Source organism: Daktulosphaira vitifoliae, unplaced genomic scaffold, assembly GCF_025091365.1.
Source record: "Daktulosphaira vitifoliae isolate Bord-2020 unplaced genomic scaffold, ASM2509136v1 Scaffold_1, whole genome shotgun sequence".
Classification (NCBI taxonomy): Eukaryota; Metazoa; Arthropoda; class Insecta; order Hemiptera; family Phylloxeridae; genus Daktulosphaira; species Daktulosphaira vitifoliae.
Window position 1 is genome coordinate 72,610,824 of NW_026099572.1, and position 16,523 is coordinate 72,627,346.

The window sequence follows — 16,523 nt, forward strand, 5'->3', positions numbered from 1 at the left end:
TGTCACTAAATTTCATTCGAAAAGATATTATGGAAACCAAAATAGCATTTGATCATCTATAATGAAATGTATAAAACATAATAATGTATCAATTGAAACGCCATTTAAGTATAAATTTATTTGCAATAAATAATTATTTAAAATGGCCTTTTAAGCGTAAAAATTTCAATGTTAAAATATATTTGAAAATGAAATTGTTGTAACACTACGAAATATAAGAAAAAGCTCGTTTATTAGCTAAAAAAATGAAGATACAATAAGATGTAATGTAAATTCTAAAAATAAACATCATGTAAAACTCCTTGTCACTATGCAGCAAAATTATGTTAATTATAAACCATATACATATTAATATAACAATTCAAAAGTTCAGAAAAATTTTCAATAATCTTTGATAAATCGAATCATCTTCATGTCCTTGTTTCAAGTAAAACCTACTGATATTAAATTACAGTTATCATAATATAACAATAAAATATAATTAGAAAGCAAAGGCGCTTAAATATCTAAGACGCAAGGTGAGATAATTGTACTTTATTGTATGCGGTTTCAGATCTACTAAATTTCTACATCAAATATGACTCTACAAGTTAGCACTAAATGAATGGGATTTGATTACGCACTTAACATAACAGAGTTCAGTATTACAACTTTACTAATAGCTTTGTATCGATCTAGAAGGCAACAAGGAAAAATATTTTTCTTTGAAAACTTAGTTAATTTGCCATTTCAGTAAACCGGATAGGTGAAAACCTCCATATACAAACAAGAATATTCTTTAAAAAAAATAACATTATGATTTAAACTAATTCAAAAGTTTCTCACATTAAATTTCTTAGCAAAAAATGTTGGTAACAAATTTTAGTGTTTTATTATTGATTGAACGAAATAAAAGTGGTAAGACTTCAATGTATTACATAATTACAAATCATTATAATTTCATAATTTTAGATTTGAGCTGTTACTTGATTAAAATTAAAATACTATAATAGAATTATAAATCATCTAGATTGATCAAAAAGTTTGAATACTATGAATTGGCTTATTTGAAGATATAAAACGTAAAGATTTTTTCCAATAATTAAANTCATCTAGATTGATCAAAAAGTTTGAATACTATGAATTGGCTTATTTGAAGATATAAAACGTAAAGATTTTTTCCAATAATTAAACATATTGCTATTGACATAGAAAATAAGGTTAATGACATAAAAATGAACTATTTTCTTAAAACATAAATTATCTGTCAGTGTGTAGTGCATATATCACAAACACATAACAAAACATGGTAACACTTTTTCTTTCAGAAGTAACATTAGAAAAAACACGCACACATATTTTATATACAAAAATGTCATACACTTTTGTCTGTGTACAAACGTTTTGCAGAAATATTTTTTGTGCCAAATCCATTGGTAATACGAAGTAAAAATGGCAAATACTCAACCAATAACCCTAAAAGCTTAAAAATTAACAACAAATACTTGTACTTCATTTAAGTAACAAAAGACTTTCACAGATCAAACAATTATTATAAACTGGGGAATTCATAAATATTTAAAATTCTAAACAAAATAATAATTTTTTATAAGGTAAAAATTTTTACTTAATATTCTTCAGTTTTTACGGAGCAGAGACTCTCATCAAATATTTATAATAAATAATCGTTTGCAGTGAATCAACTAGGATAAAAATCCAATTAAATATTTATTTTTTGTTAATTTTAGGTAGCTTTGGTATATAATTTATTTGAATTTTTATAGTTGGAAACAAAAAAATTTAATTTTTTTTCCATTTAGGCTTAATATTTTTTAAGTGTATGATTTGCTTGCACAAAATTATAATACATTTGTAAAACCTCTGTACAATTAAAAACTATGCCAATCTTACATATTAATACAAATTTTTTAATTTAAATGTTATAAAAAGTTATTTCTACTATAGACCAAAACTGTATGTTAACAGTTTACAAAAAATAAAAGATTGATTCATTAAAAATTGAAAAACTGATAATATTAATAATATTACTTAAATAATAATATTTTTGACAAATAAAAAACATGGCTTTCTCTCGTAAGACATTTAACTAAATGCTGTGAAAATTTGTTCCCATAAAAAAAAAATGAAGAATTAGGTTCTATCAATACCATGACTATTAAAAAAAAACAATTTCAATAAATAAATATTTAAATCCATAACACAAAAAAGTAAAATTTTTCAATTTTTTTTAATGTTCATAAAAATGAGCTGTGCAAAATTCGGAACCGATCCATTAAGGTTAATAGGTCCGTACCCCCGAACCTATTAAGTTGAGTTGTAGAGGTAAATTTAATAGAAATAACTGCTCTATGTCTAATAACTTTTTTTTGATTAACTTAGAATTATAAAAGTAAAACTCAAGTAAAGGAAATTATACAAGAAATTCAGAAATAAAAACTTCGATATTGTGTTCTTAATAAATAGCTCAACAAACACTACATACAGTAAAAACACGTAAGTCTTAAAAATACGTTAAGACTGATTTTGTTAATTATTTCATTTTATATATAAACTAGTGATACTGTAAGTACATCATTCCTGTATTTATTTATCTTACATTTAAGAGACATAATATTTCAAATAAAAGTTTAAATATAATATTTCTTCGGAGTTTTGATACATTTGTCTTTTCAATTAATTAAGACAATGTATTCTATATTAATTATATATATATATATTAAACATTCGATTAAGTCATAACTTAACATAGAACACTGTTTGCATGACCTTAAAATCATAGCCAGTTATGCAAACAACTTCCAAAATATTAAAAAAACACTATTAATAATTAAGAACGTAAATTTTATCATGTTAAATTCCACGTACATTTAATTTAAATCTATTTAATTCATTTAATTTTTATTAAAGCTCACATCCGGAATGATACTATAATACGTTATATATTTTTCAACTTAAAGAAAACCCTTAAGTTATGTATTGACTATTTTATAAAACTAACATATTTAGAAGAAAGTCTAAACTGGTATTTCTTGAATAATTAACATTCGTGATAAATATTACTTTTACCATAGGTATTAATTTTATAGGTTTCCATGATATATCCAGGAAACTCATTAATTATTTGGTAATAAGTTAAATGTACTAACTTATTACAATATAATTTAATCAAATTACTAAATAAAATTTAAGTTAATGCAAATGAATATAAATACATATTGTATAAATCAGTAGAATATTTTAGTGAATTAATTAAAGATTTCAAAATAATATATGTATTAATAATACATCATATACTTTATTGTTAAATATATATAATGCCTTCTCAAAACGACCTCAATAAATTATTAAAATTAATAACAGCGATGAAAATAAATATCTGGCAGTCATAGTACTCAGCTGAGAACCATTAACAACTAGGGTTCACGCTAAATAGAATTCGTCCATTGAATTTATAACAAATACTCGTAAAATTTTAGCTACGATGCGAAGCTGAGAAGGTATGGTTTTACTATGATGTGTTTTTTTTTTTTCTGTTACCACTTTTTCTCAGCTCTCACCGAACGGATTTCTTTCAAAGATACGTCAAAAGATAATAAATCGTACCTAGTCGAAGACATTACCCTCAAAAATTGAAAAAATTTCCCTCGTAGCATTTTTTATGATAGTGATTTTAATCACTGTCAGATATCATTATACTAGATCTAACTATGCCACGTCACCACTGTAACGCCATCTCCCGTGCTGGGTTTTTTATTTATATTCATAATTAAATTTTAAATATAAATGTTTTTTATGTGTATTTATTTTAGTTGAAAATACACTATATAACAAATTATTCATTTTAAGCCCTAATATCAAATTCTCTACTTAGTATATTAGAATTTACTTTGATTTTACCCTTTTAACATTTAATGAAAGGTTATATATTAGAGTTAACCACTCCGCCAAAAACATTTACCAAATGCTATTGAGATAAAAATTAAATAACATTCCAATAAACCAGTTTTTCGCGAAAAAACGTTCACTATAAATGTTTTCCTCAGTTTTTATATAAAATGTTTATATTAAACAATAAAAATATTTTTTCTGAGATTGAAGAAAATTAACATTAAACAAGTATGAAAAAACCCTTAAAATTTCATGGCAAAAAAAACCATATTGTTTTAATTATATTACAACCTTGTTAAGTCACTTTTATTCTTTGATGTTATGAAAAGAACGTCTCAGATAAAAATATGTTTTCACAAAAGAAATTTTTTATAATGAACATATAATAAATTTGTTAATTTATTTTTTATCCAAAGCTGTTTGTAGCATAATTTCTAATTAAATCTTAGAAAGATATTAAATAAAAGGCAGATTTGAGTAGTATAATATATAAAAAAAATCATTAATAATCAAAATAAACTTTACAAAAATCAACAGTCTAACCAACCTTCTATTTTATAAAAATAGTAACATTATTGCAATTTTTTCAAAGTAAACGATATCTCAAGGGAAAAAATAATATAAAAGTTAATATAATTCAATTGCATGAATAGTCACATACATAATCAACAAATATTATCTCATATAATAGATTATCTATCATAATTATCTCGTGTGTTTTTTTATCTTTATTATGTTAAATGCATTATTTTTTGTATTACGATTACATTAATATTAAACACCGGATATGTGTGATAGACGGTTACAGTGTATAATTACAATTTAATAGTACGCCATTACACGGTCACCGTATTGTCCTGTTATTGTGTTTGCTTATTAACAAACAAACTTTAATTACTTACTAATGATATTTAAAAATTTAGTAAAATCAAGACATAATATTATTATATTCTGCATCTATATTTCAAATAATATTTATACTATTGAACAACAATGTAACGTAAAATCTATAATACAGTTACAAATTAAAATACTTAGGGTATTTCCTTTTGTCTGCGTTATTTTGACCTTCATATAATAAACTATACAAATCACAATCACTCGACCTTCTATCTTAAATTAGTATACTTTAGTAGAAATGAAACCTTAATTTATAATTAGATAATTTTTTTAAAAAGGAAAAGTTAAAGAATTCAGTAGCTCATTCCATAGTCAAAAAGTAAAATACTAAATTGTAATAGTAAAATTTTGAAAATGTGATATTATCTTAAACTAATATTAAAAACCAAGCTAAAACAAAAATATAGTACATTTTTAAAACATTAAAGATAAATATTTTTGTATTTCCCAAAAACTCATTGACAGTCACTTAATTATAACATTCAAACTGTTTATTATGTATTAATAACACTAAAATTATATGATACAATTAATAGATAAAAAAATATCCTAATGATTTCCTTTTTACATTTTAAATTAACTAACAAACATTTACTGTAAAAATTATTTTTTTTTCAACATCAATATTTATTAATGTCTAAGTAAATATCCAAATAACGGACTAGATTTTTTATAAAAATTTATTGGGTTTAACCTATAAAAGACTATTGAATTTTTAAGAAGATGAATTTGATCTTTTCTTAGAACTTCTGTATTAATGTTAACTATAATTCGCCTGTTCTAAACACAATAAAAACTATTATTTAATGATATAATGGCATTTTTTTCTCCATTTTTCACAAGACACTAAATTCAGTTGCATACTCTTCATACCACTTAAAATGGTGCTTTATACATAATTACAAAAAAAACATTTCACATTTTCATAAATGCATTATAAAGCTGTAGGCACACCGAGTTTTATTATTAAATGTATGGAATATTTTGACATATTCCATATTTACTACCTTATTTTATTAAACAAGAACAAAGATGAACAAATTAGCAAGTTATTTCATCACATAAAGGTAATGTCATACACACAGCATACTTATGTCGACAATAATAATACATAAGCACAAAATTGCACAATGCAGGTATCTGACGAAAAAAAAAATGAAAATATAACTAAATAATTTCTCCTTGTCCTCAAAAACCGCACCAACATTTCACCGGGCAATCTACAGCTGAACTGAATGTGCATAAACCTTGGTTGCTACCAACAGCCCTGCACTCAACTAGAACAACATAGTTACATTTGTTGTTCAAGTCACTAGCTTGATAATATTTTTATATTTGTCGAGAGACCTTGAAGCAAAACAATATGCAAAAAGATTGATGCGCAGTGGATTATACTTTCTGTTATAAAAACTAAACAAATATAAAAATATACATTCAACTGAATTAAAATTTTTGATCAATTTAAATTACTGACAATGGGAAATTTGCAGTATTAACATACATTTATCTCTTTAAAAACAACTTTGTAGACATTGAAAATTAAAAAAAAAAACATTAAATTTTATAGCAGCCCAACATTAATTTAAAATAATGAAATTTAGATCATTTTATGAATTAAAATTACTTTTAACAAAATTTAACAAAATGAAAACTTGATAAAAAAAAAAAGTAATGTTTGGATCTTATGTTTTCAAATTAAAATCACTACTCCATTACTACAATTTGGTAGGAGGTGCACGCAATGGACCTATATGTCTAATTGCGTAGCCAGATCTTGCCTACTTTTTTGACAATTAAAACTAGAGATAAACTAAATTTTAACAACACAATACGATGAATCTTATAGTACAATAAAATCATAATGAACAGCTTGAGTTTTAACATAACCCAACCCATTTTAGACTATTCGCATCTTAATTCATATAGCGAAGTTCAATATATAAGTACCATTTATTGAATTTCTTAAATGTTTTAAAGAAACTGAAGAAGTCTTTGAATAAAAAACTTTCTTAGAAGAGATGCTAGTCAGGGTTTGAACTATTTACATTAGATTAGATTTAGCAAAAAACAGCAAAAAATAGAGTTCCTCACATTAATATAGAGAAAAAGTCTTTGTCATAAACGTTTGATAATTGATGATTGGAAATTAAAATTTTAAATAATTTAATTTTGACAAAGAATAATATAAAAACGGTATATCAAAAATCGAATTAAATATTTAAATTTAGTTTTATTAAATTAAGTGATTATAATAATTTTGTAAATGAAGTATACGATATTTTTTATACTATTTATATAAGACTATATGTTTAAAAAATCTATAAATGATAAATATTAAGATCATTTTCTAATTGACACTAAAATTTGCTATAAATTATGTATTGAATTATTTTTATATATTTACCTTGAAACGTAATGAATATTCGGCACGGGTTGATATAAAAAATTAATTCTTAAATAAACTATTTAACAATATAAAAAAATTGTATTGAGATCCCAAAATTAGAACTTAATTAACATAAATCAAAATTTCTATAAACCCCGTGGATATAAAATGAAATAAATGTATAAAAACTTTTTAATAACTGTCAAGATCAATCTGTTTGTTCATTTAATTATTAAATCATATGCATATGTAAAATATTTTAGAGTAACAATAATGTAGAAAAAAAATGTTATGTAAATTAACTGTTTAACATTATTAATGTTGAATTGGAATTACTCCATGTATTAACCCAAATCTAACAGTTTTTACTAGCTAAGAATATAAATAACTTCAATTCTCAATTCAAGAAATCATTTTTTCAACTTGCATGTTCTTGAAAATTAATATAAAATATTTACGAACTTTATAAAAATACATTCTATCATCGTACTACTATATAAATTTATCCTAATTTTTATGATTTACACAATAATATTAAATAGACTAGTGCATTTATTAAATTGATTATTGAAGAAGAAAAAAGAAATAAAACACAACACGGCATTTATTATAATACATTGCAAAAATGAAATGCCGTAATATTTTTTTCAAAGTTTAGATATTTTATTGTGCGTCAATAATACTAGCAAGTGTAAGAACGCGTAACACAACGTAATAGGTAACAGGACACTATTTGACACACATTTCACTTCTAATTCATTGTCACGTCACATCACATATCATTTTGTGCTCATAGCTAATCTCTATACAGTAAAATTTTATATAATTTGGAACAGAAACTTTTGGATTTAAGTATAAATGAATTTAAATAGTTTATCTATAATAATATTATGCTCGAAATAATGTATAAATTGCATAATATATTCAGTTGTCGAAAAGAACTAATGACGTTAATTCGATAACAGGAAATATTCTCTCAATTGATGATTTATATTTATGATGACTACAGTCATATACTTAAGTAATACTAAACTTAACATTACCTAAATGTAATTCTGAACAGTGTAATAAGTTTCAAATGGAAACGCATTTTATCAACGCTTACAGATATTACACAACTTTTAAAAATTTAATAAAAAGTTAAGTTCAATTAACTTATTGACATAATTTGAACATTTATTATGTGGAATCAATCTATTTTATAAAATTTAGATTCTCGATTTAAAAAGATATAACATGCCTAGAAAAATTAATTTGATCAAACCCAATTACAGTGATTAAGTATACTAGACAATAGTTAAATAAAGTGTCATTTACAGAAGATATATTATCTTCTAAATTTAGAATTCTTTGATTTTATTCTTTATAATATGTGTTTTATTTTGAAAAGTTTTACTAAAAATATTTAAAACTAATACATTTAGATTAAATTCATTGGATCGTTATCTAAAACGTATTTGACAAAAAATGAAATAATTCTTCTAATAGTAGACGTAACTAGAAATTTGTTTTTAAGATATTTAAGTTTTCTACAGTAGACTTAATGGTTAAAAATGAATAAAAACTTTTTTTCAAACTATGAGTAATTTTTCTTTATATTATATCATATATTATATATACTACAATATAAAAGATACATACATTGTTTTTATTTTATTTTAAATTAAAATATTAGTGAATCAAGACAAATTTTAATTCTTGAAATTTTATTCAAAAACATATTCAAGAACATGATTATCCAACAAATAACTGTTTTGTTGTTTATGTTTAATTATTTAAACTATAAAAACCGAGTACATCGGTTAGTATGTTAAACATAAACAAAACCCATAGACTTTACACATCTCTTTAAAGGAAATTCAGTTTAAAAAAATATTCGCTTTACGAGACATTTTGTTTATAATAACAATTAAGCTAATGCAAAGAAAATAAAATGGCGACAACAGTCTGTTTAGAGTTGGTCAGTGTCTTACTTTGGCTCCTACCACTAAACCGAACGGAAATAATGTAATTTGTTTAAAATTATGCACTCTTGTTTACGCTTGCCAAGAGACTAACTACTGTTCAACAAAAATCAATATGACCATTAATATCAATCCAAGCAATCCTCTGGGGTAAAATTCTAAGAACGCCCCCGATCAAAAAAAAAAATGTAGAAACGAATGATTACAATCTATCAGATTAATTTCATTATGACAGATTAAAATTTAGTAATAATCTGTAATTACTAATATTATTATATAAAGTTTGTAATTTTTTAATTTTCCAAAAAAACTTGTGGAATTGAGTATCAGTAAAAATATAATGTTAAATATTTAATACACTACATTTCTTAGGATTAAAATCAAATTAGAATTTTCTATACAATAAAACTTTATACAACAGAAATATGTCTACGTTAAGGAGATTATCTTTACTAAATTGTATATTCAACTATCAAAAAAAAATGCTTTTTTCAAACTAATCACATATTTATAATTTTGTTATTATATAATATTTGTAAGAACTACAATAACCAATAATAATCGAAAACTTATGATATATTTAAATAATTTTACTCTTGATATTTAAAAAAGTTATAATGGTAAACAATATAATAAACTAACCATAAATAATTTTTAATTAATAAAATTAAAAGTGCATACATAAAATTCCTAGACAGCCTACTAAAACCCGTTACTTCTCATGACGTATGATATTTTATTTAATAGCGAGGCAATGGTTTTCGGAAAACAAAAAGTTTTTTACTTTTTAATATATTATGATTTGTGAGAATCGGGGGAAATGTTTGCGTAACCGTTGGGGGTTACTGTTATATTTTTTACTGTCTAAAAAAAAATATCAAAAATAATGGTTTTAAAACAACTTTTTGGAAAAACCCTACCAACTGTTTTTTTTATGAACTCAACATTGAAATATATTTTAAAACAAATAATTTAATAAAAAAATCCTAGTCTGTTTTCATTTCGCTTGAACTAACCCAACAATATTTTATGATACGAAATACGACGTGTTGATCACTATATAATTGATCACTATATAATAGTAACTATAATACTAACTTCTAAATAACATTAGTCGACAAATAATCATTACAGACATTATTCTCTTAATATTTCGTCTTATAACGTCTAGACACTAAATTAAACCGTAACAGTAGTTTGGCGATTTATCTAAATAAATATTTTTTTGATATCTTAGTAGAAATAATAACTTGGAAACAAGTGACTAGATATTAAAGTTGGATTGGTAGTCATTTTTAATAAGTTTTATTATTACAAACAACATTCATTAAGTTTTATAGAATAATTATTGTACACATTAAGCGTTTTTAGACTTTTAATTACTTATAGTGAGTTTTGACATCGTCGGAGAAAGTAAAAATATTTCCCACTCTACTATACATAGTTGCAATGCCGGGATTAAATATGAGACTACCGATTACGTATGTATAATATAATATTAAAAGCAAAGTACATAAAATTTGCACCGCATATACAAGTTAATCTTAAACTACAGGTTTTGTTTAAATTCCAATAATATCATTATTAAACGATAAATTACATAAGTTTACTCTATCTTCAAAGAAACCTGATTCCTATAATTTTATTATTAAAATTCAACTCCAGTGAAATTAAAACAAAAATTCACAAAATTTGTAGGAAGTTACACCACGCCGTTAATTAAACCAGAATGAAGTTATTTTATTTCCCAAATTATATTTATTTCTAGTTTTATAATAACTTAATATATAATGGAACAATATTCTTCGAAAAACATGGGGACATGACCATTTCATGTTATTACAATTAATGAATTATCAAATGAAAATCAAACATATTAATCGGATTACATATAAAAGAAAAACGTTAGAATTTTAAAAGACAAATTCAATATTAATAAGTTAGTAATCAAAATACCTAATAAAGTATCGAGAAATAAAATACGCTAGATGCATGTTTTGTACAACACACTATAATATTCATTAATGTGTATGTAGTATAAACATATTTTATTATAACAATATACTAATTCTTTAAATAATTGATCTCTTTTTAATTTTACCATTTCTACAATATAATTTTCTTGACTACTTCTATCTACTAATTGACTAATAATTTTACTACTTCTTATTACATATTTCCATTTAGAAAATAAATTATTTAACCAAAATTGCCCTGCAACTACTAATTTATTCCCAAATGCAAGTTAAGATTTTACATTTACTAAAAGCTTACAAGAAAATATTAATATCTCATATATAATCAAGGTGGCAGTACCAACATCTATTTCCATTGACACAAGTTTATTTTCCACAATTATTTCAACTGAGAAGTAGTGGACTACTTTGACTGCTTTTACCACAAAATATTCTTCCACGATACAATTTATCTGCTCCATTTCTATTGATAACTTCTGGATAGCGTTTTGATTGGATGACGCTGAACTGCTTTAAATTCTTTTGCCATATTTATTTCTTAAATATTACCTTTTTGCAAAATTTAGATATATATTCTCTGTGTACTCTGCCATATGATTGACTAATATAACTCTTATTTTTGGACCTTCCCTTTGTATGTTTGCTTTTCCGTTTTTTGAATGCAATTTATGACAATTTGATTTAACATTTTTTTTTTACATTTAATCTTAGTCAATTAAAACTATTTTACATGTTTTTGAAATGTAAGCCTTGTTGTTTTAAACAAGATAGTTCTCAAATTGGAAGTTTCCAATTTGAAGTCCTGGCTTTTAACTCCACAACATAGTCTGCCACTGATTTTTGATTATCTTGGTGAAATTTGATACATTCAAAATTTAATTCACTTCAAGTGTAAAATGACTTTTTAATATTTCAACTAACTCTTCATAGTTTTTAACATATATATATCATCTTCTTCCTCGCTTTAATCCCAACTACTAATCATATACTGATATAATACAATTTTAATTTACTCTTTTAAAACTTCTGTTATACGTACAATGTAACCACTTTCATAACACAAATAGTTAGATCTTAATGGAAGTTTATTAAAAATTAATTTAAAAAAATTAAAAATTGCTACTTTTATTTAATTCTTAATTCATAAAAGATATCAGCGAAAAATACACATAAGGGTGTAACTATGTAAAGTTTTTAACCCAACCTTTTATCCTAATTCAAGGAAATTTGATTATAACTATAATATAAAGCTAATTTCAAACTAAATATCCAAAATAAATTTAACTAAATTATCTATTCATCCCCAAAATAAATGTCTGGTACAATTGTAATTTTGTTTTATTTGTATAAATATAAATTAAATAATTATTATTAAAAATCAGTATTCACTTAAGTTTTTATAATATATCATAATAAATAACTATATAATAAAAAAATTATAATTGACCATATATTTATATAAAAATAAATTTGCAGAATAACTTCTTACCTGTCCTATATTGTTAAAACCATGTTTAAGAGCAATTCGTTCAGCATGCTCAGAACCTTCAGGTATGTGAACAGCAAATTGATTCATATAAATTGGACGTTGACGCTGTCCAACGCACAATGTGACAATGCTTAGGCATAAAAGACCAAACCATGATCTCATTGTACGTAAATAGTCCTAAAAATTAAATTACTTAATTAATTTTAATGTTTATATAATTATAAACTAGAAATTAAATAGGTTTGTAAATAATTATATATATAATTAAATAAATTAACTGATGTAAAACATTTAACCAATATACTAAAGCAACAAATTTAAAATTAGATCTAAAACATGTAAACATAAGAAAATTTATTCTCTATTTTGTTCAAAATATAAGTTGTATCCCAAATATTCATATTTACAAATCAAACAAAGGATAAAATTTCTTGATTTTCTTAGGAGATATTTATTTCTCTTAGAACAAATATATTAATTCTGATAAAATCTAATAGTTATTAAATATTAAAAAATACTTGTTAAAACTTTTAACTAATAAAAAATAACATATTGAAAAAAGAAAAAATAGAATAGAACATTACCTTAACAGAATAAGCTTAAGAAAATTTCCCTGATGTTCATCTGTTAAATAATAACAAAAAAACACATAAATAAATTTGATTGATTAATAAAAAGTCCCCTATAACTTCAACTTCATTTTAAATTTTAATATTGTTAACAGTCGCTTGTTAATTTTAAAATGTGTTATCTAAAGAACGTTAGTATAATTGAACAATTATTAGAATTAAAAATTAATTTATAATCCATTTTACATATTTAACCAAATAAAATCTAAAACTTTTAAATAAACATAAAATCTACTCATTATACCACAATAAACAAAGACTATTCAACTAATTTGAACTGTAGGCCTACCAGTAATTATTTTAATATCTGAACAAAAATAGATTTCCATAAATTTAATTTTAAATATATTAAATAAGCAAAGCATAATTATTAATTATTAGCAAAAATATTTTAAATCATACCTCTCTCTATAGAAGACTCTGATGAGGTTGGCAAATGTTATTGATAGAAACTATACATACTGTTAGATTTTTCTAAATTATCTTTAACAATAACTATTAGAATAATTTAATTTTGTAGCGTAACGTATTTGAGATTTGATAGCTTAAATTCAATTAATTTTGATAGATGCAATAATTCGAAGAAAATTAAACACTTAAAAATTATAATTATTTTTAATCAATAATATAAATATTAATTATTAAAACCTATAGTGGTTATATTTTATAAGATTGTTTTATTTAATTTATAGTTAATTTACGAAAACGGAACAGCAGACAAGTACGACAAACGACATATAATAACGAACTGAACTGACAGCTGGAGATTGGAACCAACTTAAATCTGAATTGATAAAAAGAAGAACTTTGTGATAGTGCCGCACGTTTTCCCACAAACATATGTTTTCAGTGTTACCATCTATCAAATAACTCATTATAATTCAAGTAGTTTGACTAAGTTGATACTACAATATGACGTCATGTTTAACATTGAAAATCAGTAGAATTTGAATGAGCTTAAAACTTTTTATGTCTAAACTAATCACTTCAATTTTTTATTCCATATATAATACATGTATTACTTTACACGTACAATATGTATGTACAGCTGAATTCTTACGTCAAAATATTTGGTCAATTTTTTAAACGGAAACATAATTATATATCACAGGCTCGTCCTGATTTAAATTTATATTAGAATATTAATTCTTATATATTAATAAAAGTCCATCCTGGAGTAAATCATTAAATTAATATATATATACAGGGTGTTCAGTAAATCAGGAAACGAGTTTCTATTGTTCTCATTGTTACAAACAATGAGAACAATAGAAACCCGTTTCCTGACTTAGTGAACACCCTGTATATATATATAGTTTATATGTTGAGGTCAGACTGGCCTATTAGGTAGAAACGTATTTTTGTATTTTTTTAATCATTGTTATATAGAAAAAAAAATTGGACTATTGTAGACTGGTAATATCACACACGAATAGTGTTAAAAAATTAATAAATTACAAAGTAAAATAATTTAATTTTGTAATTGAAACCTATTATCATATCAAAACTAATTTGACATTGAATACTTTAAAAATATTAGAAATGAAAGATTTTAATTGTCTGTATGAAGAAAACAACTTTATATTTTATAAAGGGTTTTTTTTTTTAAATTTTCAATGGTAATATCTTCAACTAGATAATAGTTGTGATCATTTAATGTATCGTTAATTAAAGTTGATCAAGTGAGAGCTGAGAATATAAATGACAACCTATAAAAAATATTACATACTAAAATCATTTTAATACGAATAAGAAATTTCTACTCGCAAGGGAAGACTACAGTGATAGGATCCTTGATGTTCATTGAAGTTATTGAATCTAAATGAGATAAAAATAAAATGAAATAAAAACATTTTTCTGACTCAAAAAAAGTGCAAAAAATTAATTTTTACTGATGGATTTGATTCCATGTACCCCTAATGTGAAAGATATAAATGTTACTGACACGACAACTATACATAGCATTTGGTGTCAGATAACAATGACACATTTTATACTAGTTCAAAATTTCAAAAGTTTTTTTTCTCAACTAATGAGAAGCAAAAAAATTTAAATAAGTTTTACTTTATATTCTATGTCAATTAAATTTAATGAAAATTAAACTTATGAAAATCAATGTGCTCTCTTTGTAAGGTATTTTTAAATAAAATAAATTATTTTTTAATACTGTAGCCATTTTCACCATAAAGACAATTTAAAGTTCGACATTTTTTTTGTTCGTAGATAAGTATATTACATAAGCTTTAATTTATGATATACATAAAAGTGACAGTATTTTTGGAACATTTTCAAAAGTTAAGTTGAAAAAGTCAATTTTTTGTAGAAACGTGCCATTTAGCTGCTCACAAGAGGGTTTCTTTTATGAGCAGGTAAAGGGTCAAATTTTCACAGAAAATATACCAAATGGTAGGTAAATATCAAAGATATATATAAAAAAAAACCCAGCACAGGGGGGCCGCGGCACAGTGGTGATGTGTCATAGTTGGATCAAGTATAATGATACCTGACAGTGATTAAAATCACTATAAAAAAAAAACGCTTCGATGCAAATCTTTAGATAGTGTTTAATTTTAAAAAATTGGTGAATTATTCCAAAAGCTACATGATCTGCTAGTTCATTATTAATATCCTAATTAAGATAAAGTATGTCGAATGAAAAAGGGATTAATAAAAAATATTATTTCTCATAAAAAAATAATGTTGATCCATATTTTTTTCAATATGTCATAGCATTATAAAGTTAAAAATGTAAAAAATAAAATCGAAAATTTTCACACAATAATAGCATTCGGTAGCTATTTTCACCGTGAAGATAAAATAAAGTCCGAAATTTTTTTTTTCCATATTAAAGTATATTACATTATCTTTAATTTAAGATATATATAAAAGTGTCAGAGTTTCTAGAACACTTTCAAAAATCAAGTTGAAAAAATTAATTTTTTGTGAAAAAGTTGTCATTATAATACCCCTCTGTGGGCAAGTAAAGGGTCACATATAAAAAAAAATATACCAAATGAAAGGTAATGATATTATGCATTTATATAAAAAATTATATTGATTCAGTCATTTTTAAAAAAGTTATGGCAATTTTAAATAAAAAAATTGAAAAAATTTCGAAAATTTGTAATTTTTTTGGAGGTTTCCCCCGTTTACGGGGAACGAGGGAATTTTTTTCAATTTTTGAGGGTAATGTCTTCGACTAGATACGATTTGTGATCTTTTGACATATTGTTCATCAAAATCGGTCCAGCGAGAGCTGAGATTGAGCGTTCACAGACACAAAAAAAAAAA

General features: G+C 23.7%; 1 protein-coding gene across 3 annotated transcripts in view; it reads right to left on the minus strand.

The window, feature by feature from the left end:
• Positions 1-13,979, minus strand: part of LOC126895493 (furin-like protease 2) — a 71,469-nt gene extending 57,490 nt beyond the window's left edge. Inside the window, exons 1-3 of one of the 3 annotated variants that reach the window (XM_050667425.1) lie at positions 13,635-13,979; positions 13,188-13,227; positions 12,604-12,780 (exon numbers count right to left, since the gene is read on the minus strand). In XM_050667425.1, the coding sequence (XP_050523382.1) occupies positions 12,604-12,765 (162 nt within the window). In that variant the 5' untranslated portion in view covers positions 12,766-12,780; positions 13,188-13,227; positions 13,635-13,979. The remainder of the gene's footprint in view (positions 1-12,603; positions 12,781-13,187; positions 13,228-13,634) is intronic. The other 2 variants (XM_050667424.1, XM_050667426.1) reach the window with 2 other exon arrangements.
• Between the last annotated feature and the right edge of the window lie 2,544 nt (positions 13,980-16,523).